This window comes from Ursus americanus, chromosome 33 (genome assembly GCF_024610735.1).
Source record: "Ursus americanus isolate L20-20 chromosome 33, mUrsAme1.1.p, whole genome shotgun sequence".
NCBI lineage: Eukaryota > Metazoa > Chordata > Mammalia > Carnivora > Ursidae > Ursus > Ursus americanus.
This window is the reverse complement of record NC_142159.1, coordinates 11,751,239-11,774,728: the sequence shown is the minus strand read 5'-3', so window position 1 is coordinate 11,774,728 and position 23,490 is coordinate 11,751,239. Positions and strand designations below refer to the sequence as shown.

The 23,490-nt window shown below is 47.9% G+C and overlaps 2 protein-coding genes and 1 long non-coding RNA gene across 5 annotated transcripts in view; 1 reads left to right on the top strand and 2 right to left on the bottom strand.

Moving 5' to 3' along the window:
• PAQR7 (progestin and adipoQ receptor family member 7) overlaps positions 1-11,064 on the bottom strand; it is a 42,139-nt gene extending 31,075 nt beyond the window's left edge. Inside the window, exon 1 of one of the 2 annotated variants that reach the window (XM_087858359.1) lies at positions 10,405-11,064. The gene's annotated coding sequence lies outside the window, so the exon portion shown is untranslated. Of the gene's footprint in view, positions 1-9,941; positions 10,087-10,404 lie in introns of those variants that run through there. The other variant, XM_087858360.1, reaches the window with a different exon arrangement.
• LOC123782217 (uncharacterized) lies at positions 9,999-16,897 on the top strand. The gene is made up of 2 exons (XR_006776934.2): positions 9,999-10,119; positions 15,068-16,897. It is a non-coding gene; the product is annotated as an uncharacterized LOC123782217 (long non-coding RNA).
• STMN1 (stathmin 1) lies at positions 16,522-22,701 on the bottom strand. 2 transcript variants are annotated; one of them, XM_045782254.2, is made up of 5 exons: positions 22,334-22,408; positions 20,593-20,664; positions 19,929-20,101; positions 17,559-17,750; positions 16,522-17,038 (listed from the first exon to the last, which is right to left on the bottom strand). In XM_045782254.2, the coding sequence occupies exons 2-5, from the start codon at positions 20,603-20,605 to the stop codon at positions 16,967-16,969; spliced, it is 450 nt and encodes a 149-aa protein (XP_045638210.1). In that variant the 5' UTR covers positions 20,606-20,664; positions 22,334-22,408; the 3' UTR covers positions 16,522-16,966. The 2 variants fall into 2 exon arrangements, with proteins under 2 accessions (XP_045638210.1, XP_087714488.1); XM_087858362.1 differs by lacking the exon at positions 20,593-20,664 and having other exon boundaries at positions 22,334-22,701.
• Between the last annotated feature and the right edge of the window lie 789 nt (positions 22,702-23,490).

Sequence of the window (23,490 nt, the reverse complement as noted above, 5' to 3'; positions counted from 1 at the left end):
TGTTTTCAAGTGAATAGTTCTGGTTTGAAATTTTGATTTTTCATATTAATTGCAAAGAGCCTTGTGGTTGTACATTTTAAGTTATATGATGACCTTGAACTGTAGGGCGTGCCTACCCAACTTGAGCATGTATCTCGCTACTAGTGTTAAAAAAGTTTACTTAATATTCATATTCAGGTGAGTGGGGTTTAATCCATTTTGCAAGGGCTTTAATGAATATCTTAATATAGAAACCTTATTTTGGTGGCTGGGTGGCTCAGTCATTAAGCGTCTGCCTTCGGCTCAGGGCATGATCCCAGCGTTCTGGGATCGAGCCCCACATCAGGCTCCTCTGCTGGGAGCCTGCTTCTTCCTCTCCCACTCCCCCTGCTGTGTTCCCTCTCTCGCTGTCTCTCTCTCTGTCGAATAAAAGAAAGAAAGAAAGAAAGAAAGAAAGAAAGAAAGAAAGAAAGAAAGAAAGAAAGAAAGAAAGAAAGAAACCTTTTTGAGAACTAGCATTTTATACCTCTGAATGTTATTGCTCAAATTAATTGGTAAAGAGCTCTATTTAATCAGCTTAAAGAAAATTGGGCACTTATATAAATTTAGTATTCATAAAAATTCTCAAAAATTAAATAAAATTTTAATTCAAATGCATTTCAGATTCATGGAATCTGAGAAAATATTCTGTATCAAAACTAGTTTAAAAGTTGCTGGTTTGATGAAAATCGACACGTCTTAGAGTTATCAACATTGAATATAACGCAAACATACAACTTTTTATTTTACCTAGTTTTACTAATCAAATAAGTTCATGTTATGCTGTGAAATCTGCTAGCAAAAAGATAAATAACTTAGAATAAGTTATTGTTATAAGTTATATTGTCAGATGTCTCACAAAGCTTTTGTGGATAATCTAAACGTAATTGTTAAGAACAAGTAAATTGCGGGAGCCTGGGTGGCTCAGTCGGTTAAGCGTCAGACTCTTGGTTTTGGCTGGGATTGTGATCTCGGGGTCACGGGATTAAACGAACACCTGGCTCCCCGCTCAGCATGGAGTCCGCTTGGGAGCCTCTCTCTGCATCTCCCTCTGTGCAAACCCCCCCCCCCCCGCCGGCTCGAGCTCTCTAAATAAATAAGTAAATAAATTCTTAAAAGAAAAAAAAAAGAATAAGTAAATTGAATAAATGTAAGTATGGTAAAATGTTTTTAGGTATTTTCCCCGAATCATTTTGGTAGCCTCAGACCTTAATGTTTTGCTAAGTTAAGTGATGAGTTAAGTTAAATTCATTGAATATCCAGATAATTTTCAAATAAGATAAAATACTGAAACATTAATTACTGAACATAAGCTTATCCCTTTTTTGCTTCCTTTTACAGAAGAACTAAAGATATTTCTGTCTATAAGCAAATATGTTTTATGTTTTATGAAAAATAATTTTTTGAAGATTTATTTATTTATTTTAGTGGCGGAAGGGCAGAGGGAGAAAGAGAGAATCTCCAGGAGATCGCCCACCGAGCAAGGAGCCCCACGGGGTGCTCGTCCCATGACACCAAGATCATGACCCAAGGCGAAATTAAGGCGTCCCCCACTGAGAAATTTTCTATAAAAAAGCACATATCTAGAAATCATAAAAAGTACTTGTAAGTCTGCCTGTAAGAGCAGGCTCATGTAAAAGTTCATAATTATTTACTTCTTAAAGTTCCTAAGGGTTAGGAATTTTAATTAGAATACGTGATTAAAGCTACTGAAAGTAATAAGGGAAACATATCCATATACCAGAAAAGTAGAATGTATGCTTTCTGTGAGAGAAGGTATGAGGAATGGAAATGCATTCTTGTTGAGGGAAAAGGAAGAAATTTTGTCCTAAAGTGAAACTGGTTACTTAAAAGAGGGAAAATACAGACCAAGATCTGAGTGTAAAAAAGAAAGTTGTAGAAAGTTTGTAAAGAAAGAATCTTTGAAAAGGAATTTTAGTGTGTGGTAAGCTGGCTAAGATGAAAATTCATTCAAGAATAAGCTTTAGGGACGCCTGGGTGGTTCAGTCGGTTAAGTATTTGCCTTTGGCTCAGGTCGTGATCCCAGGGTCTTGGGATCGAGTCCCACATTGGGCTCCTTGCTCAGTGGGGAGCCTGCTTCTCCCTCTCTCTCTGCTCCTCTCTCTGGTGCTCTCGCTCTCTCGCTCTCTCTCTCAAATAAATAAATAAAATCTATTAAAAAAAAGAAGAAGAAGTTTTAACATCCAAAGTATACTGGTGCAAAATTAGAATTTGGCTTTTCTCTCTGTTAAAAGGACAAAGTTTGGGGTGCCTGGGTGGCTCAGTCAGTTGAGCATCCGACACTTGGTTTGGGCTCAGGTTGTTATGTCATGGGTCTTGATCTCAAGGGTCATGAGATCGAGCCCCACACAGACTCCGCAGTCAGTGAGGAGTCTGCTTGAAGATTCTCTCCCTCTCCTTCTCCCTCTGCTCCTCTCCCCTGCTCGTCCATGCACTCACTCTCTCTCTAAATAGATAAATAAATAAATCTTTTAAAAAAAAATAAAAGCACAAAGTTTTCTTTTTTTGGGGGGGATTATTTGGTAAATTTTTAAAAGATTTTATTTTTAAGTAATCTCCACACCCGACGTGGGGCCCAAACTCATAACATAGAGGCCAAGAGTTGCACGCTCCACCGACTGAAGCAGCCAGGCGCCCCAAAGACAAAGTTTTCTTAGATTACTGGTTTGCTCTTAATAAGAAACTGTAAACAAAGGTTTTTATTTACCTTGAATGTAATCTGCCTAGAAAGAGAGTCTATGTTTTGCCTTTATCAGGTCTGTAATTACATAGAATTTTTAAAAAACTGAGTCTTCTCAATATTTTTCTTAAAGCTTATTTATTTTTTTTAATAATCTCTACACCCAACATGGGGTTTGAAATCCCAACACTGAGATTAAGATTCACATGTTCTTTCGAGGGAGCCAGCCAGGCAGGGGCCTCTGAGTCTTTTCAATAATTAAAGAGCAAGGCTTTTTACAAATATTTAACTGTCTGTATTTGCCTACAAATTGTCATTTTGGTTAAATGGATAACTAAGCATTATTTCAAAGTGACCTATGATCCTGTTTGACCAAGTGTTTTAAAACCTTTTCAAAAATTTTTTTATTTGAATATAATTGATACATATTTTTAAACGTTTTTTATATTTTTTAGTATTTTTCCTTTAGAATTATTTTTTTTCAAGATTTTATTTATTTATTTGACAGAGAGATAGCCAGCGAGAGAGGAAACACAGCAGGGGGAGTGGGAGAGGAAGAAGCAGGCTCATAGCGGAGGAGCCCGATGTGGGGCTCGATCCCGGAATGCTGAGATCACGCTCTGAGTCGAAGGCAGACGCCCAACGACTGCGCCACCCAGGCGCCCCTAGAATTATTTTATTAAATCATAAATGTAGAACAGCTTCTTAACTCTACACATGCACTTAAATTTCATTTTTTTACATTTTTAAAAAGATTTAAAAGACTAAAAGATTTTATTTTTTTAGAAGATTTATTTATTTTAGAGAGGGAGAGCATGAGTGGGGGACGGGGCAGAGGGAGAGGGAGAGAGAATCTCAAGTGGACTCCACACTGAGCACGGAGCCCAACATAGGGCTCGGTCCCAGTACCCTGAGATCACGACCTGAGTCGAAACCAAAAGACAGACGCTTAACCGAATGCACCACCTAGGTGCCCCATTATTCTTTTTACATTTAATTTTTAAGTACTCTCTATCCCCAACATGGGGCTCAAACTTACAACCCCGAGATCAAGAGACACAAGCTCCATGGACTGAGCCAGCCAGGCGCCCCAGCACTTAAATTTTTTTAAGGGAAAAACATTATGTCTTATTATATTATGATCCTGGCTAATAGCTTTTCAAAACTTAGAGAAAAATCTTTTAAAAAGTTTCACAGGTCACCTGAAACTTACAAATTCAACATTATCAAAGAAGGAATGCTTCTACATTTTTACAGAGACCACTAGGAAGAAACAATAATTAAAAAGCTAAGAAACTGGGCACCTGGGTGGCTCAGATGGCTGGGTGTCTGCCTTCAGCTACAGTGATGATCCCGGAGTCCTGGGATCGAGTCCCACATCAGGCTCCCTGCTAAGGAAGCCTGCTTCTCCCTCTGCCTGCTGCTCCCCCTGCTTGTGCTCTGTCTCTCACTCTCTGTCAAATAAATGTATAGAATTAAAAAAAACAAACTAAGAAAGTGTCTCAAAGGCATTTTTTGACAAACATCCCAAAAAGCAAATTCTAAATGAAGTCATTTTTATCTAGCTAATTTGGGGTTTTTTCAGGGAGCCCGTGAAACATCTCAAAGAGGGAGATTAAATTAATCAGACATATTTGGTACGTTAAATTACATGGGAAGCATTGTCAAGTAAGTGATGATAAACCTTTTTTGGTTATACTGCATGAGTAAATGTTATTTCCTATAAGTGTTCTAGAAATTGCGTAAAATTCCTAAAATCCTGATATGCCCTGGTAAAATGTTATCAGTCGTAATTTTAGTTATTATCTTAAAATGTATGTCACAGAAGTGACCACATTTCATTGTCAATTAGATTGTAATGAACTCTAATCAGACCTTTAAGCATGCCATTTTTAAGTCTTTTGGCATTTACAGATAGTTTCTGTTATTCTCAGATGTTTCTTCCTGCAAATATGTTTTATCTTCAGAGAAATTCACAGACAGAAATCTGTCTGGAATGCAGATTTTTGATAACTTTCAGATCATAAAACTAAATTGGTATGAATTTTCAAAACTACTAGAAAAATGGATTCAAACAGGATGAGAATTAATAACATGGAACCAAAGGAACTGAAGAAGATGATCTTTTTTATGACTTTTATTTAAAATATCACTGGTTTTCAGGGGCGCCTGGGTGGCACAGCGGTTAAAGCGTCTGCCTTCGGCTCAGGGCGTGATCCCGGTGTTATGGGATCGAGCCCCACATCAGGCTCCTCTGCTATGAGCCTGCTTCTTCCTCTCCCACTCCCCCTGCTTGTGTTCCCTCTCTCACTGGATGTCTCTATCTCTGTCGAATAAATAAATAAAATCTTTTTAAAAAAAATATCACTGGTTTTCTAACGTTCTGCTTTTCCAGATTTGGGGAAATCTTCGTCTCTAACACTATCAACAATTTGATAGCGTGAACAAAGATGTGAATGAAGATGAGATGTTTGTGAACAAGGATGAAATGTTTCTTTTTCCTCCCTACCTGATCCCTCCAGAATTCAAAAACTCTTGACGCTTCTTTTTTTTTATATATATGAAAGATTGTTGTATCTTTCCTCATTCATCCAGCTCGAAGGATCAACATTCTTTTTTTTTTTTTTCCACCCCTTCTACCTTTTTTTTTTTTTTTAAAGATTTTATTTATTTAACAGAGATAGAGACAGCCAGCGAGAGAGGGAACACAAGCAGGGGGAGTGGGAGAGGAAGAAGCAGGCTCATAGCAGAGGAGCCTGATGTGGGGCTCAAACCCAGAACACTGGGATCACGCCCTGAGCCGAAGGCAGACGCTTAACCGCTGTGCCACCCAGGCGCCCCCAACATTCTTTTTTAAAGTTTTTTTAAATTAACATATAACGTATGATCTGTTTCAGGGGTACAGGTCTGTGATTCATCAGTTGAGTATTCTTTTGATGGCAAAATAATTATTTACATAAGTTCAATGGGAATCTGTTCTCCTTGCAATAGGAGACAATTAGAAACATTGGTTATATTACCAAGGCTTTGACTGGAATATTATATTTGGAAGAGATGTGCCTAGACTCAGGTATGACCAGACAGTTTTAAGGAACTAAGGTTGACTTTACAGAGCCAATAATTTACCCTTAAAAAAAGTTAACCTAGTACCTTGACTTACAATTCTCCAGCAAGGTAGTTTTGTTGTTGTTGTTGTTGTTTTTAAGTAAGTTCCATACCCAGCATGGAGCCTAACTTGGTGCTTGAACCTACAACCCTGAGATCAAGACCTGAGCTGAGACCAAGAGTCAGGTGCTTAACTGACTGAACCACCTAAGGGCCCCTACACGCAAGGCAGTTTTAAAACGAGCTTATGTAAGAGGCGCCCGGCTGGCTGAGTCCAAGCATAGGACTCTTGATCTCTGGGTCATGAATTTGAGCCCCATGTTGGATGTAGCGATTCCTTAGAAGAGAGAGAGAGAGAGAGTTTATATGGTCAAGCATTATTCTTGCAACACGCATATAAATAATCAGGCAACATTTAACACAAACAAACTAGTTTTACTATTAAAAATACAAAGGTAAGTGTAGAGAGAAGAAATTACATTTGCATCTTTGTATCAGGTTCTAATCCTGTTAACTGCCTTTGAAATTCTGTTTTTAAGAAATGGCTCAAAATAGTGTCACTTATGTTAGGGTTCCACATCAGTGAACCAAGACTTAATGCCTAACTTAACAACGGTTTCAACCTCCCAGAACGTAACCCTTAACCAGCCCACCTGGCATTTCCTGGTCAACAGGAGGAGACCCCTACAAGTCCCCTTAGGAGGGTGACCTTGCCTAAAACAATGCATTCTTTGCTAATAAATTCCTTTTTTCTGTCCCTCTCTGCTTTTTTTTTTTTTAAGATTTATTTATTTTAGAGAGAGAGCATAAGCGGGAGGGGAAGTAGGAGAGAGAATCTCAAGCGGACTCCACACCGAGCGCAGAGCCCGACGTGGGGCTCGATCTCACAGCCTTGAGAACATCACCTGAGCCAAAACCAAGAGTCACACACCCAACCGACTGTGCCACCCAGGCACTCCTGCCCCTCTCTGCTTTCCAGAAGCATTTTGCACAGCTCTTGGAGCTCCCCTCAACCAGCTAGAATGCTGACCGAGTCATGAATTGCTTAATAAAACCAATTAGATTTTCAAATGTGCTTGGTGAAAAAAAATTTTGTAACAACTGCAAGCCCAGGAAGGAGGGCTGGAGGAGACGCTCTGGGCATGTGGACCTCTTGTTGCCAAGGGTGACTCTTGACCATCAGAAGCTCATAGCCCAGGGCGCCTGGGTGGCGCAGTCGTTAAGCGTCTCCCTTCGGCTCAAGGCGTGATTCTGGCGTTCAGGGATCGAGCCCCACATCAGGTTCCTCCACAAGGAGCCTGCTTTTTCCTCTCCCACTCCCCCTGCTTGTGTTCCCTCTCTCGCTGGCTGTCTCTCTCTGTCAAATAAATAAATAAATCTTTAAAAAAAAAAAAAGAAAGAAAGAAGAAGCTCACAGCCCTTCCCCTGAGAGGGGGAGGCGGAGGAGGACGCCACGGGGCATCCCCTGCTCCAGGTCCCCAGAGACGTGGGCCGCTCTGCTCCCCGCCACACGCCAGCTCCCCCTTAGCGGCGGGCGTGAAGCTGTACCCGTCAGCCCGCAGAGATCCTGACTCTGACTTTGTCTCTCCATCCCATGGACCCCGCCCTCATCTCTGCCACACGCCTGCTCCCCACAATCCACTCTTCTCACAGTGGCCGAAGGATCCTTTCTATACACACTTGACCCAATCACATTGCTCCCTGCTTAAAGCCCCCAGAAGCTTCACGCCACTCATGAAATGGCCCACAGGCCAGCATGGCTGGGCCCTGCCCACAGCCCTAGCGCCGGACCCCCTGCCTCACCTTATCCAGCCTTCAGGGCCTGGTGTATGCGCCTCCCTCACACCTGCTGGTTCCTGCCTTTGCATGCTGTTCCACCTGCCAGGAACACGCTGCGCCCTGCCCGCCGCACCTGCAGAGACACTCACCCCTGCCACAGTCGCTTTCTCCACCAGCCCTTTTCGTTCCCTCCATGCACTCATCATCTTTTTGTAACGTCTGTCTCCTCCACCAGAATGTAAGTTCTTGGGGACACGAGCCTGCCTGCCTTGCACATCGCTGAACCCCCAGGGCCTACAACTGTGACTGGCATGTAGGGAGACTCTTTGCATTTGTTCAATAAATGAATGAATGAATGAATGAATGAATGAGGGAATGGAAAGGCTTGCTCTGGGTACCCTCTAAGGGACAGCTAAAGAGAAAGGAGAGGAAAAAGATTGGGGGCAGAGGACAAGGTATCCGAGATAAGAGTCAGAAACCAGAACCAAACAGTGATCATCTTCCCACCAACAGCCAAACCCACCTCCCTGACTGCCCGAGGGGTCCTGCCAGCAGGAGCCTGTCTGGGGAGTCAGAGTCCACCTGGGGAAAACAGGAGGGAGGTGGTGGGCCCAGGCACGCGCCATATTGAACCCACCGACTTCAGGCTGGGATGGGACCGGACCATCTGGGGAATGGCATTGAGCACGCCAGCTGCTGGCTCTGCCACTAACCAGCTATGGGTCAATGACACAACTTTTCTGAATCTCAGTTTCGAGGCTGGAAAATAAGCTAAGAATAGCATTGACTTCACTAGGATGCTTTAAGGATTCAGTAAGATGGGATACGTGAAATGCTTATTTGCTACAGTGCCTAGCAAATGGCAAGTGCTTAGGAAACCTCAGCCAGAAAAGAGAAAGAAGAGGGACAGGAAGGAGTGACAGAGTACAGAGAAAGGCAACACAAAAGCAGGTGGCCAGTAACCCAGCAGCAGCCCAGTCTGACATGCTGGGAGTCTGTCCCAGAAAAGATACAGAAATGTAAAGCAGCCCACACTTCATAGCACCTCCTCCCCCAAAATGGACTTTTGAGTTCTCCTGGTTCAACTCCCTCATTTTACAAATGTTCTGAGTCCCAGAAGGGACAAAAATTTCTCTAAGATGCCCAAAGAGATGGAGGAAGAGTCGAGCACAGAGAGAAGTCCAGCTGGGGAGGGGGACGCTCCGATGGGCCGGTGCAAGAGATTACGAGCTCCCTGTTCTCCTCAGTCTGGAGAGGGTCTGCCTTCCTCTGTCCCCGCAGCTACAGTGACAGGAAATGGCAGACAGAGAAGACCCTGGAGGCCGCAGGAGGAACACTGGGCTTGGAGGGACAGAGAGGGGCAGGGGACTGACCTTCCCGTCACCCAAGCAGCAGGCTCCGTGCTATGCCCTTCATTAAACCGAGCCCAGGCTCAATACTCCTCCCGCCTGCGAGGGATTATCCCTATTTTACAGGCGAGGGTGGGGATGCCCAAGGCCAGGGAGGGCTAATGGAGCTGGAACTTCGGTCGTATTGTGTGTGTCTCCAGGACCTCTGCCCTGCTTCTCTCTGCGAATTGAGGGGTCCACATTTGGAACCACCACTCAGTGCTTGGAAACTGGGGCAAGTCTCTTTTTTCTGGCCTCAAGCTCTTCCCCTGAACAAGGAGGATAGACGCAGGGGTCACAGAGGGCTTTCCCAGCTGGAGCTAACTTTACTGGAATTCTAAACCAATGTGCCTCCCCCGACTGAGTCAGGAGGAAAGCCTGCCAGAAGGCCTGGCAGCCTCCCATCCGACTCTCTTGCCCCCGGCGCTCAGGGCAGCCCTGCCCGGGGAGAGCCCCGCTTCGGCCCCGTGCCCCAGGCAGCACCAAAGCCTCCCTTCCCCCTGTACCCCAGCCCTCACCCTTTTCTGGGGGCAAATCTCAACCCAACAGTTTGGGGAAATGAAGCCGAACAACGTTATCAAGCCCTGCATTCAGGGGCCTCTTCCCCCTCAACACCTGCAAGGCTTTGGGAGGCCCACAGGTCAGGACTTAGGTTAGTGCTTCTCAAACTAAATTTTTAAAAAATGCTTATCTGCAGAGAACTTCTACTTTTGGAGAATTTAGGAAATCCACAAGCCAGTGGCAGTGGTTACACAACGGAGCGAACGTACTTGATGCCACTGAATTGTGCACTTAAAAATGGTTAAAGTGGCACATTTTCTGTTATGTATTTTTTACAATGAGTATTTTTTTAGATAAAATGAATAAAAAAGATGCTAAAGGACCAGCCTCGACTTTAATAGTATTCAACTGACCTTGTACAATCGTTAGAAAAGTTTCTAAATGCTTACTTTCAGTTTCTGTATCATCTCACGTGGCCCAGCGCAGCCCGGGGCCTGGCAGTGGTCCGAGGAGCTCTCTCTGGTCGCGCTCACGGAGGCTGCAGGGACGCGGCCTCTGGCTTTGGAGAGCCTTTCGGGAGACTGACCAGGAGGAACAGGGCTCCTGCATCTCTGCTCCCCCCAGCAGGTACTTCTGGATACCAAGCCACCTGACCCCAAGCAGCCCCCTAGGCCAGGCATGCTGGTCTGACTTATGGCTGGACCCCTCCTTCTACCCCCGTGGGTCTCCCCAGGCCGTCTCGAGGTACACGGCTATTAAGGTCTCCCTGTCAGTTGCCGCCAGTACAGGCAGTTGCAGGGTGGGGTGGGGTGAGGTGGGGGTGGGGTGGGGTGAGCTGGGAGAGGGACAGACAGGGTGGCAGTGTGCCTTCTTTTCTTCTAGCCCCTAGACCAGACTCGGCCCAAGCCTTACCTCCTATAGGAAGTCATCCTGGGCCTGCAGCTGCACGGAGGAGCCCCCGCCTGCGCCCCCACATCACAGCACTGGTCTCCCCGTATTTGGATTGAATGGTTGGCACGGGAAATCCAGCAGCAGTGCTGCTCCTCTGTGGGTCGGCAGGGCGGTGGAACGGGGCTGGGTGTGAAGGTGTGGCCGGGTTCAGGACTTCGCCGAGTGCCCCTGGGCAGGGCACGGTCCACAGAGCTGAGCAGTGGCCTCGATGGCCAGACCCTGGGGGGACCGGGGAGGGAGAACTGTGTTAGGGATGTTGCATCCCGAGTACAGCCGTCTCTGTCTTGCTGAGCAACAGAAAACACTGTGGGCTCTAAAAAAACCCAGACACCTAGACTCCGATTTTAGAAATCCTGCCTCCAAAGGGCTGATGAGGGTCCCTGGGTCTATTTTGAAAAACCCAGCTGGAGTCTGGCCCCTAAGAGGTGCCCGCAAGCGTTTGGAGACAGTGTTCAAGGAAGTGCAGCCTGTGTGTGGGAGAGACAGGGACTGTGGCGTCTGCGGAGAGGAACTAGGGGACAGCAGAGGAAGGGGTGTCACTTTTCATTATACTTCCTTTTGTACTGTTGGGACCTTTGACCTAAAAAAAGAGTGACTGACAGAGCTGCTATCATCTACGTCAGGGACCGCGAACTCAGGCCTACCGCTAGGGCCCTTGACTTCTGTCAAGGACAGAAGTGGGCGGGCCGGAGAACAGAGCGCGGTAGAGCGCAGGTCCGACCTCTAGGGGGCAGCAGCTGCCCAGGGCCTGCTGACGGCGTCTGGGCCGGACTGAGCGCCCAGCGTGGTCGGATCATCCAGGTTTTTTAAGATAAGCCTGAAATCAGATTTTCGAGTGGAATTAATTGGCAACTCGCTCAAAAATTTAAACAGCATGGGTTGAACACAACCTGGCAGCAGGCCACCATGTGGCGCCTTGGCATCTGAAAGGATGTCGGTAAGGGTAGGACACCTCTGAGGCCAATGTGCAAACCAGGGCAGAGCCATCCTCCGCTTCTAGAAAATCGGATTGACTTCCCATGGGGTCCACACAAAAAGAGGACAAAGCAGGTGCCCCTAGTGGACCACAAGTCACCCACCCACTCATAATGATTTAATTCAGCCATATTTATTTATTTATTTTAGAGAGAGAGAGAGCACGAGCGGGAGAGAATCCCAAGCAAACCCCACACTGAGCACAGAGCCCAGTGTGGGGCTTGATCTCAAGGCCATGAGATCACGACCTGAGCCGAAACCGAGAGTCAGACAGACGCTTAGCCGACTGCGCCCCCCAGGCACCCAGCGTATTTATTAACCTCCAACCACATGCCAGTCTCAGAGCCGGAGAGCCAGTGGTGAACGTGACAGGCACAGTCCCTGCTCTGGAACCTTCCTTCCAGCTGGGGAGACATAATTGAAACAATTTCATAATCATTGTTACATGATACTTAAGGAGCTGAGTATAGCTGGGGGTTAAAAGTTAAGGTTTGAGTCCTGAGGGCGCCTGGGTGGCTCAGTTGGTTAAGCATCTGCTTTCGGCTCAGGTCGTGATCCCAGAGTCCTAGGATCCTGGGATCAAGTCCTGGGATGAGTGAGTCCCACATTAGGTTCCTTGCTCAGCGGGGAGCCTGCTTCTCCCTCTGCCTGCCGCTCCCCCTGCTTGTGCTCTCTCTCTCTCTGTGTCAAATAAATAAAAATCTAAAATAAAAAATGAGTTTTGAATCCTGACTCCACACTCCTAGGCATGTCACTTTGAGCAAATCTGAGTCTCACTTGCTTCATTTCTTGCCTGTGAAATGGGTATGCTAACATGCTCTGGGGATTCGCTGAGATCATCCAAGTAAGCTGCTGCACGTACGAGGGGAGCCTAGGTTCAGCAGGGAGTCCCCACCACGCCCTGCCCCATCCTAGTGATACTGGGACTTCTTGCCAGCAAGGGGAGTGGGAGGCCACAGATTGAAGGCCCGGGCCAGAGGCCTCCTGTACCTAGAGAGGCTCGGTCCCCCTGGTACCCTCCATTCTGTTGAGGTGGTGGCCATGGGCCTCTGGCTAATGTCCTGCTTCTCTTTCTTATCCCCTCCGTCCACTTCACAGCCCACTTGCCCCCGGTAGGATTTGGTGCCCAAGGACAGGCAAGGTACTGCTCACCCCCACGCCGGGGGAAGGCTGGGCCTTCCCAGCTATGGGCCGGAGCCCTTCCACTGATGCTGCTGCGTCGTGAGCTCTTCGAGCCTTACCACTAAGCTCTAAAACCCTGGGTGCGTGTATAAAACAAGCCAGAAAATCTTCCCTGGGCCCCTTCAGTGCAGAATACCAGCTTCGGCTGGCAGAGATCTCAGCCACAGGACCCTTAGGACCTTCTGTTTGACCTGGACCAAGAGGCAGGAGGCAGATGGCAAGAGACTGAAGCGCCAGCAGTGTTTCTAGGGCCTTGAAGTTCAGCTCAGTGGGGGGGATCCTCAGTGGTCAAGACATGGGTCCCAACCTGAGGGGTCTGCAGTCTCACCAGCAGAGAAGACCCAGACCCACGGTCTTAGATTTGAAAGGGAACTTCCGGGGCACCTAATCCCACCTCCCACCCAAAGGGGAAAGCTGCTTTTAAGGAGCCCACCTTTCCCCTTCTTCTTATTCCTAAGTGAATCACGTTTCATAGTGATTCAGACGGACTGAATTCACAGTAAGGTGGCCAAGCCGTTATCTGAGAGGACAGACTTATTAGGAGCGCTAAAACATCACTGGAAATCAGAACTTTCCACTGGGAGAATCATCCATCCAGTAGAAAGGGACACCTTTATAAAGGAGTGAGTGGGGGTGACACCGCCCTTCCCCAGCATTGCCGGAGATGGTCACCAACTGCTTTTCTGAGGAGGGCAGCACTGGCTGCATCCGGGGCACCGGCAATCGTTTGGGACCAGCGGAGCCCCGTCCGCATGCAGGGCCTTCCTTGCCCTAGACCCTTGCCGGCTCAGAGTCTCGGGCAAGCCAGATGACCTTCCTACCCCTGCCTACCTCCCCTGCACTGCAGGGCTGCCCTGTACTCCCTCACGGGGTTGGACCCACGGAGCCAATAACACCTGGAAGTAACGGCTCGATAAACAGTGGCTCCTTGCCGGCACCGCTGCCCCCATCACCTGTGGAATGGTCTGTTTTTCCTCCTCCTGTTTCCCAGATTCAGCGGCAGATTTCCGGGAGGAGGTGGTCTACTGCTCCAGGGCACTGCGCTCCCCTCCAGTTCAGACCCTCGTCCCCGGATCCCTGTGCCACGCCCTCGCTCTCCCTCGCATTCCCCCCAATCCATCCTGCCCCGCCTGGCTTTTCTCTCCCTCAGAATGCCTTTGTTCACTGAATACTGTGATCTCCGTGTCCTAAAGCTTCCAAAGGGTCTCCATTGCTTAGGACCGGAGAAACGGAGAGGGGCTCTTTGTTGAGCTCCTGCCATGACCCAGTAACAATGGCAGGTTCCCCAACCGCGTGCTTGTCAAGGGCTTCATTAATTATTAAGTGCTGGGGTCCGTATCTGACCCCTCAGAGGACTGGCTCAAGTCTTTCCCCCTCCATTAGGCCTCCCAAGCCACCGAAGCCTGTGGTTACGCCTTCACCAAGCCACTGAAGCACCCTTGGTTAGTATAAGCTTCTGGTCGAGAATAGTATTCTCGGCTAAGTGTTCCACAACTCTCCTCCCCTTCACCGTCAGCACATGGCGCACTGGGACCCGATTTTCATCACTAGCGGACAGCCCAGTGTGTGACACACTCGAGGTGCTCGGACACAGCAGATCTAAGGGCCTTCACGTCCGTCGAATCTCCTTTCCACCAAGGCCAGTGAATCACCACATCTAGGTACAAAAGTCCCAGGAGGAAGGGACAAGCCTCATTTTCCACTCAAGCCAAAAGGGAATGGAGTGGGCTCCTTGATGACAGCCCTGGGGCTGAGATCATACCTCCCGGCCTTGCAAGACTACCTATGCCTGAGGGGCTGTCAGGGCAGCTGGCCCCACCAGAAGAGATGCGCGCTAGAGGCCAGAACAGAGGACGCCCAGGCTGGGGAAGTACACGCACACTCCCCGGAAGTCGCGGGTGTCTATTATTCTTTCCCTCCAAGTTCTATGCCAAGAGTAAAAACGATTTAACTAACCTAGTTCAACCTTCTCATTTTTGTCCAGGGGAAAACAGCAGCCCGGCACTAAGTGCCTCCCCAAAGGTCAGAAGTAAAAGAGCAGGGGCGCCTGGGTGGCACAGCGGTTAAGCGTCTGCCTTCGGCTCAGGGCGTGATCCCGGCGTTATGGGATCGAGCCCCACATCAGGTTCTTCTGCTATGAGCCTGCTTCTTCCTCTCCCACTCTCCCTGCTTGTGTTCCCTCTCTCGCTGGCTGTCTCTATCTCTGTCGAATAAATAAATAAAATCTTTAAAAAAAAAAAAAAAAAAAAAAAGAAGTAAAAGAGCAAACCAGGACTTCTGAGCTCATGGGTGAGGTGTAATAGCCCTTCGGTTCCCTGTGACGCATCACTGTCACGAGGTGGGGACTTAGGACCCCCGTGATATTAAGTCAGAGCCACCATGGGGTTGGTGGGAAGTGGGGTAGCCTCCCTCAGCCCAGCCTGACTCTTTTCTTGCTTTTTCCTAAGCTCTGTTCCTTTCCCTACAGGTCCTATAGGAACAGTTTACTGCCATCTCTAGGACACCCGGTAGCATTACCCCAAGTTTCTATCTTTACACCATCTTCATGTCCCAGCTACTCAAAACTGGCATCTAAGAGCTCTCTGTGGGCACCACGTCACCCGTGCAAACCTCCAACACCTGCGACGCGCCAGAGACTGAGGATGACTGATGCCGAGCTCCTGCACTCAAGCCTCACTTTGTCCTATTTGTTGTCTGAACTAGCATTCCACTAAACTACACTTGATCTTGTTCTTGTTTGCCCTGCGTGGCCGGAACTCTTTACATTCAGCTTTTCCCCAGAACTACAATCGATCATCTTGGTCTAGGTAAATTTGGAAGTCAGTTCAAGGCACACAAGCAGCTGCATCACCCTTGCCAACTTAAGAGTATAAACTTAGCTCTCACTAGCCTCTGGTGGAAAACAGTTGTCATTTATATGCGTGCTAGATACTGAAGCAGGGTTCCAACCAGGCCTTCTACACACGCAAACACACACGCGCGCACACACACACACACACACACACAATTTAATCCTAACAACGTATGAGAAAGATTGAGATGGACCACTATTAACCTCTAAGTTTGGTAAAACCCCAATCAAAGATAAAGCCGGAGCTGAGGAGTCCACGCTCGGCAGCCAGCAGACCCTCCCCCAGCATGAAGTCATCCGGCGCGCTTTCTCACTATGAGGCAACGTGGCTTCCAAGAGCTTTTATGCAGACGTCTGAGGAGCAAATAATCATATGCAATTAAGGCTATTTCCCAAATAGCATAGGAAAGCTGCCAAAGGCTTTCCCTGAATTGAAAGGCACTGCTCTGGCAATGGTGAATATTACACCCTCCGGAAACAAGGAGATGCCAACCTGAGCCACCCAGATCACATCCTACTCTGGAAAAGGTTCCTTTTAACCACAGCGTCAAACGTTGCTACGTGGGCCCAGAGAATATTAAATATCCCAATTTTGGAGTCATGGCTTCTATGGCAGGAAAAGTATGAGAGGACACATCCCACCCCTGCCTGTAACAGAAAGCCAGTAAACTGTAAATACCTCTAACCAGGACCTCGAGATTTCCCCCAAGCCCTTCTCTAGGAACCCCATGTGCAGCTTCAAGCTGCCTTAACAGGGACACGGGGACAAAACTAAGCTTGTTTGCAAATAAACATCTGAAAGACTATCGCAGCAGCTGATCTGGGCCGAGGCTTCGAAACAAAGTGATGATTGTGGAAGAAGACAATGCAAAGGAGTCCGGAGCGAGACAGCCGGAGCGAGACACCCCAGGGCAGAGGCCGGAGGGAGACACCCCAGGGCAGAGACCTTGTGGCGACGTGTGCGCTCGGCGTTTCTGGAGGCCAAAGGCCCCATCTGGAACGAACAGAAACTAGGAGGGTCTCTGTCACTTCACAGTTTATTACCTGTACAGAAAGAAGTCACTGCCACCAACAGCACTGTGCAGTTTTATTAGCCATTCAAGTACAGTAGCATCTGGTAAGATCGGGACAGAATTGGGATTTAAAAGTGAACAGATATTCAGCATCTAACAGTTTGAAAGAAGCCACTACATACTCTTTGCACAAACATGTCTTCACAGAGCCAATACAGTACTAGCCGTTAACCCAGTACGCCAGGTGCACTGAAGTAGAAAAGATGCAACAAGAAAAAGTAGCTACATTAGAAAGACTTCAACACTTTAGAAAAAGAGTACAACACTTTCAGTTTCTCCCCTTTAGCCCCGAAAACAACATCATACAATCTGGATCTACCTATACAGTCCTACGTCAGCTTCTAGAAGATTTGTCGGGAGGGCAAAAATAAAATGACACTGGCCAGTACAGTCTTTGGATATTTGGGAAGGGGAAGGGGAGAAAGTCAGTTCTCAGAACGAATTAGTCAGCTTCAGTTTCATCAGCAGGGTCTTTGGATTCTTTGTTCTTCCGCACTTCCTCAATGTGCTTGTCCTGGAAAGAAACAGCGTCGTCAGTCGGGCAAATCACAAAGCCTGCCAAGCCGCGCACCCCAAAAGAGCCCGACGGCAGCTCTGGGCATATATTCTATATAATGTATTAGTGGGACACACACAGAGTTCTCAAACATTATCTTCAAACTTCCTTGGGTCACTCATGGAACCTGATGACCGAGCCTCCTACTGCTCTTCCCAAGAATGTACAATTTTTCCCGAAATCATTGAATATCCCCCCCCTTTTTTTTTAAGATTTTATTTTTTAAGTAATCTCTATACCCAACGCGGGGCTCGAACTCACAACCCCAAGATCAAGAGTCATGCACTCCACTGACTGAGCCAGTCTGGCGCCCCGCTCCATCTTATTTTAAAATAAGATACCTCTCATTTAATGTGTGCAGCCCCGAAACTGAGGACAGACACACCCAACGCCTTGATCAAGGCAATTAGTTCGGTCCACCTCACGGGTGCAGACTTCAAAGCTCTCGACCCTCTCAAAGCAAGGCTGGGCCACCGACCTTCTCCCGCAAGCGCTCCAGTTTGGCAGCCATCTGGGCCTCTCGGTTCTCTTTGTTGGCCTCCATTTTGTGGGTCAGCTTTTCTTCCGCCATCTTACTGAAGTTGTTGTTCTCCTCTATGGCTTTCTGAAGCACCTCCTTCTCGTGCTCCCGCTTCTCCGCCAGCTGCTTCAAGACCTCGGCTTCATGGGACTGAAAAATGTTTAACAGGCTAGACCCTCTGAAGCTTATTTAGCATTACATTTTTTACCCCCCCCCCAAAATTATTAACGGGGAGGTCTGAAAAGAGGCAGAAATTGAGATCTCTTTAAATATAACCTAAGTCAGAGCCTGAATTGTCTTCATCAAAATACTATGAACATCACCCTCTTTTTCCAGTGTTTGTATTTACTTTGGAAAATTGCCCAGTTTGTTCAGAGTCTTGCCCAACTGTTCTCTAAGAGAATCCCTGCAAGACTGACTGCTTAATGGTAACAAAAGGACTGGTAACATGCACTGGGGACTGGAGCTGTCCTGTCAAGAACTGGTTAGGGAACGTCAATGTCCACCTGAAGAAAATTAGATGATAAAAAAGGTAACTATATCGAGAAAAAGAAAAAACATGAATGATAGGGAATTTAAGACTAAGCCCCCAGGTTACTGTTTGAGCCAGGGGGATTTCTGTCTCATGGAAAAGCTGATCAGCTTCTCTCTTTGGAAGCTGCATTCACTTCCAGGCCACTGGAGCTGTTACCACGGTGCGCCTCCTTCAGCTGACGCCACACTCAGCGGCGTGCTACCGAACAGATTCCGACGTGCCTGGAAGCATCACTGATGCAGGAAAACTACGGAGCACCTGCCACTGGTTCTGTTCACGCTCTTCGGCAATAGCCCAGTCCCAAGTTTCACTATATGAAGCACAGGCTAGTGACAACATCGCCAGGGTCGGTTCGTTAAAAATTTCTCTGTCCAGCCGTTGGCTCTATCTCCTCACAAGCTCAAAACTCCACAGAGCTCCATGAACCTCCGTAGGAGCTCGAACTGCACAGAAGAGCAGGTAGCAGACAAAGCTCCCTTGCAAACACTGCCACTCCTCCGGGGGACAGGAATGGCAGGGCTGACAAGTGGGTCAGGGCACATACGCACGTGGCACTGAAATGTACAGGGCACTTGTTACAGCAGCTTAAATAGGGGCCTGTGTACGTGTGGTCAGACGTGTCAGACTTCAAACTGTACTGTGTTGGTCAGGGACAGGTTACTACCTCACCTTCTTGTGCCTACTTTCCTTCATTTTATTTTATTAAAAAAAATTTTTTTTATTAAGTAAACTCTATGCCCAACGTGGGACTTGAACTCACAATCCCAAGATCCAAGAGCCACATGTTCTATTGACTGAGCCAACCAGGCCCCCCTCCCTAATTTTAAAATTAAACCCACTCACCTTAATCAGAGTTGTTAGAAGGGAATAAATGAGAATTTATATAAAGTTCTTCATGAAAAGAATACTGAATGGAAGGAAATGCACCAAAATATTAACAATGGTTATTTCTGGGAAGTAGGATAATGAATACTCTTAATTTCCTATGTATAAACTTCTGATCCCCAATTTTTCTATAATAAGCATATTAATATTTGTTGATCTTTCTGATTTGGGTTGTTGTTGTTTTCAAGTAGGCTCCACACCCTCAGGCCAGGCCCAACACAGTGCTTCAACTCAAGTCCCTGAGAGCAAGAGGCAGACAACCAACTGAGCCACCCAGGCGCCCCTCTGATTTGTTTTTAAAAATGGATATTTTTTAGAATTGCTTAGGTAAGAGAAAAACTGCCCCAATATCATCATGCCAGTTGAGCAACACAATCACATTACCAGCAATTTAAAATGTTTTTATTGTACAGCTCTCAAAAAAAAAAAAAAAAAAAAAAAAAAAAAAGCCACACAAGCACACAACAAACCAAACCAGACAGGGAAAAAAAAAGGGAAAGAAAAAACAATCATCCACTAACAAATCTATTTTTCAAAGAGAAAGCAAGAGAAGCAGGAACTTTGGTTTCAGACAGACCTAAGCTTGAATTCTGGTTCCAATACTCACTCACTAGCTATAGAACTTGGGAAAATGACAACATTTCTGAGACCATTTTCTCATCTCAGTATCTCAGACATCTATCCTTTGAGGGTCATTGGATTAAAGGAGAAAAGCAGAAGTAAAGGACTTGGTATATAATAGGAGCTCAGTAAATGTCTGGCATTTTCTTGTAGCTGCTGGCATATGTAATTTTCACAGTTATAATCACATCTAGCTACAATTCTGTTTTCTTCCTGTTATGGAAATAAAACTGATTCGCCACATTACATAAATAAATATCCTGTTTTCTGTGAATTGTGATGTTTACCTTGCGTCTTTCTTCTGCAGCTTCTAATTTCTTCTGAATTTCCTCCAGGGAAAGATCCTTCTTCTTTGGAGGGGAAAGGGGGAATTCTGGGACGGATTCTTTTGATCGAGGGCTGAGAATCAGCTCAAAAGCCTGGCCTGAGGCACGCTTCTCCAGTTCTTTCACCTGGATATCTGGATTTGATCATATTCATAACGTATTCAAAAAAATGGGGCTTTCCTATTCTAATAAAACCAGCCTATAATTTTCTAAAAACCAAATCAATTTAAACGAATAGAATTCAGGCTGCTGAAGATGCTGTGTTTGCAGGCAAGAAATTAACTGAATACCACCCTCCCACAAAATCAAAGCTCAGTATTTTTGGATCAATAAATACCATTCTAACATATCAGTGTTTGACAATCACTTTCATAAACAAAAGAGACTTGTGCAAAACTCCACAGTTTTGCTCTAGACCAAGCCAAATCATCATATAATGAAACAATTAGGAGCTCTCAGTACAATCAAGTGATAATTTTTTTTTCTTTATTCTCCGATTTATAAAATGGGTTTTTTGATAAGACCAAAATACAACTTCCCAATTAATAGCTTAAGACCTGAATCCATCTCCTATTATAAAATCCTAAACCCATCACAATTCAGCTTTTCCAAACAGATTACCTACCAGAAGAAGCCATGGTGAACAGAAGACAAGAGACTGGCAGTGTATTCTACACAATCCACTGGCAAGGAAACCCTGAAAACGATTTTCAAAAGCATGCGATCAATTTCTTTGCATTTCTAGGTCATTGATCCAAAGGGACCTCAAATCAAATTTCACATAAATCAGTGTCAGAAAAATCACTACCGTGGAATTAAATAAGACATCATTAACTAGAAAATCATAAAAATCTAGAAAATACTGAAACATTGGTAAATTTGAACTGAACAGAACCTTAGGGGCAGAAAAATCAAGTCAACTGAGCTTGCCCGTTCAAAAAACATCTTGGATTTTAAAACTTAGACGACGTTAAGTCACAATATATTTTTTTCCCTAAAAACTCTAAAAATTTTCCCCCGAAACGGCGGAAAGATATTCCAGATTCAACTCAACAGCGAGACCGGAGCCATCTTAATACTGCCTACAACTCATTGTGCAAATGAAATGCCCACCCCTGCTTTGTCTGCGTCTGCCATGGTGGAAAACAAAACGCCCAAGCTAATATTAACCAGTAATGTTGAACTCCTATTGTTCTAGGGGCTTAAGCTCCTTATCCAACAGCGAGCAAAATTGATCAGTTTTATGAACCTCTAGGCTTTAGGTTACATTTGCTGCCTTATATCATGAAAAAATTCTACATCCCTCCTTGATTCTTTTTAAGGTCATTATCCTTGTACACCCCAGGCTAGTAAGAAAACCTAAGACTGCAGGTTCCAACAGCTGGAAATTAAAACCCTAAGCAGCGGAACGGTCCAACCCCGGCAAGGCATGAGACGCAGCACCGGACCCAGGATGGGCGTGGCCCCGGTCCAAGTGAGGAAAAGCGGGTGGCCGCCCCCGGCCAATCAGAGCACGCCCTGCGCTCCGGCCCCTGGCCCCGCCCCCTTCCTCCCCGCGCCTTTTCGAATCTCCCGGAACTCACAACACCCCGTAGCCCGCGCGCGTGGGAAGGGGAGGGATGGGCGGGGCTAACGGTCCTATCTGGGTAACTCCGCCCTTCCCGGGCTCGCCCCGCGCTGAAGCCCCCCCCCAACTCCCGCCAAAAACATCTCCAGGCCACCCCCACCCCCGCAGCAGCTCGGCGGGTGGGGCAGGCCCAGGGAACCGGCCGTGAGGTAGCTCAGGCATCGGCCCGCCACCTCCTCCCTTCACTCCCACCCAACCTGCCTCCACCCTAGCTGTCCGCGCCCCCCGCCGCGAGGACCGGATTGCTCTCGTGGGGTGTCGGCCTCTCGGGCTCGGCCCTAGCATTGGGCGAAGGCGACAGCGGGAAGGAGGAGCGGCCCTAGCCGCCCGCAGTCCGATGCTAAGGCCGCTGCCCTCTAGAGGAGCCGCCCCGCCCCTTCAGACAATGGGGACCCCAGCGGGGCTGAGGCTGCAACGGAAAGGAGGGCGGCAAACGAGGGCCCACGCCCCCTATTGTCTCTTCGACGGCACCCCGGGCTAACGCCCGGAGCTTGCCCGGCTGACCGCGCCCCCTCCCCACGGTAGCCGCGCCCCCAGGGAGCGGGGACAAAGCCAAGACTCCGCCCGAGCCACACACAAAGCTGAGCGACCCCCGCCAGCCAGTCCCACTTGGGGCCCGCGGCCACGCCCGCTGCCCTCCGGCAGGGGGTCGCTGCCACGGTCCGGACCCTCCCGCCGGCCGCGTCCCTCTCGCTGGCCCCCAGCCTCCCGCCGCCTCCTTCCAGGGCCCCTCACCCACCTCCTCGGTCCGAGCCGCCTGGCCACACTCTGAGCACCAACAGACCCGGGCGCGCACAAAAGCGCCAAACAGCGGCACGTGACCTCCCCACCGGGCTCTCCATTGGCTGAAACTCGCGGCACGTGCCGCCCCCTCCCCCACAGCCCAGGTGGCCCCGCCCCTCGGGACCCCCGAGCACCTCGGGAAGTGTAGTCCAGGCTAGCGAGGTAGGCGGACAATGCGAGGGGTGGGGGGCATTTGGGGGTCTCCCCGGATATAAGCAGGGGGCCGGGACGGTTGTATGGCTGCGGGAGAAGGCTACACTGTAGCCCCTAGCCTGGGTCGGAACCAGCTTTTCCATCCCTAGGAAAAGGGCGGGGACCGGCGGGGCGGGGTCCCTCCCTACCTCTCAGAGGGTGGTGGCCCCCTGGACTCCTCCTCCGTTGAGCCACGTGCCCCGCATAGCCCCAAGGGCAACACTCGGACAGCGCAGTGCCCCTACGGTGCCCCACCCCGTGCTGCCACCTAAGACGCCAAGCCCTTGTTACAGGACAATGCCATTCTTTGCCCCTGTAAGGCCCCCCTGCAACCCGGAGCCCTACCTCGACATCCGCGTGTAACCTGCATTGTGCCATCATCGTAATCCCTTACCCACTCAGCCCTAACAGGTCACGGGCGTGGCCCTTCCTCACGATGCGCGTTTTGGCTCCTATTCTTGCGTCCCGGAGCTGGTGACCAGAGAACCGTGTGGGGAAAGCTAAGGCTCTGGAATTTGATCTCTTTTGGTCTAACAGTTACTGAGCTTAAATGCAGACTCCGTCTGTTCTGCCTAGCCTTTTGCCTGATGATAGGGAAGGAGAGCAACAGCCGTTCTAGACAACACAGACCGCAGTGAAGTGTTGCTTTTGTTCTTGGAGCACGTGCTCTCCAGTGCAGTGCTGGGCCCTTTTAAAGAATCAAAACAAAGGCGGGAACCACAAGGTCATGGTTCTTCCTGGCCTGGTTTGAGGAGAAGTACAGCAGAGGCACAAAGGAAATTGGACTGACCTGAGCTATCTCCCCACAGAAAGGCCAGAAGAAAAATAAAACGAACACGGTTTCCAGATCCCTCTTCCCATTCCCCAGACCAAGGCTGTGTCTTTGGTCTTCCGGTGGTGGTCACTACACCAACGCACCTG

Excerpts from the sequence above, each read along its gene's own strand:
- STMN1 (XM_087858362.1), bottom strand. The coding sequence starts at position 22,673 with ATGGAAAAGCTGGTTCCGACCCAGGCTAGGGGCTACAGTGTAGCCTTC. Across the intron at positions 20,102-22,333 it reads AGGCGGCTCGGACCGAGGAG|ATATCCAGGTGAAAGAACTG; the intron begins GTGGGTGAGGGG and ends GATCAAATCCAG. Across the intron at positions 17,751-19,928 it reads CTGCAGAAGAAAGACGCAAG|TCCCATGAAGCCGAGGTCTT; the intron begins GTAAACATCACA and ends AACATTTTTCAG.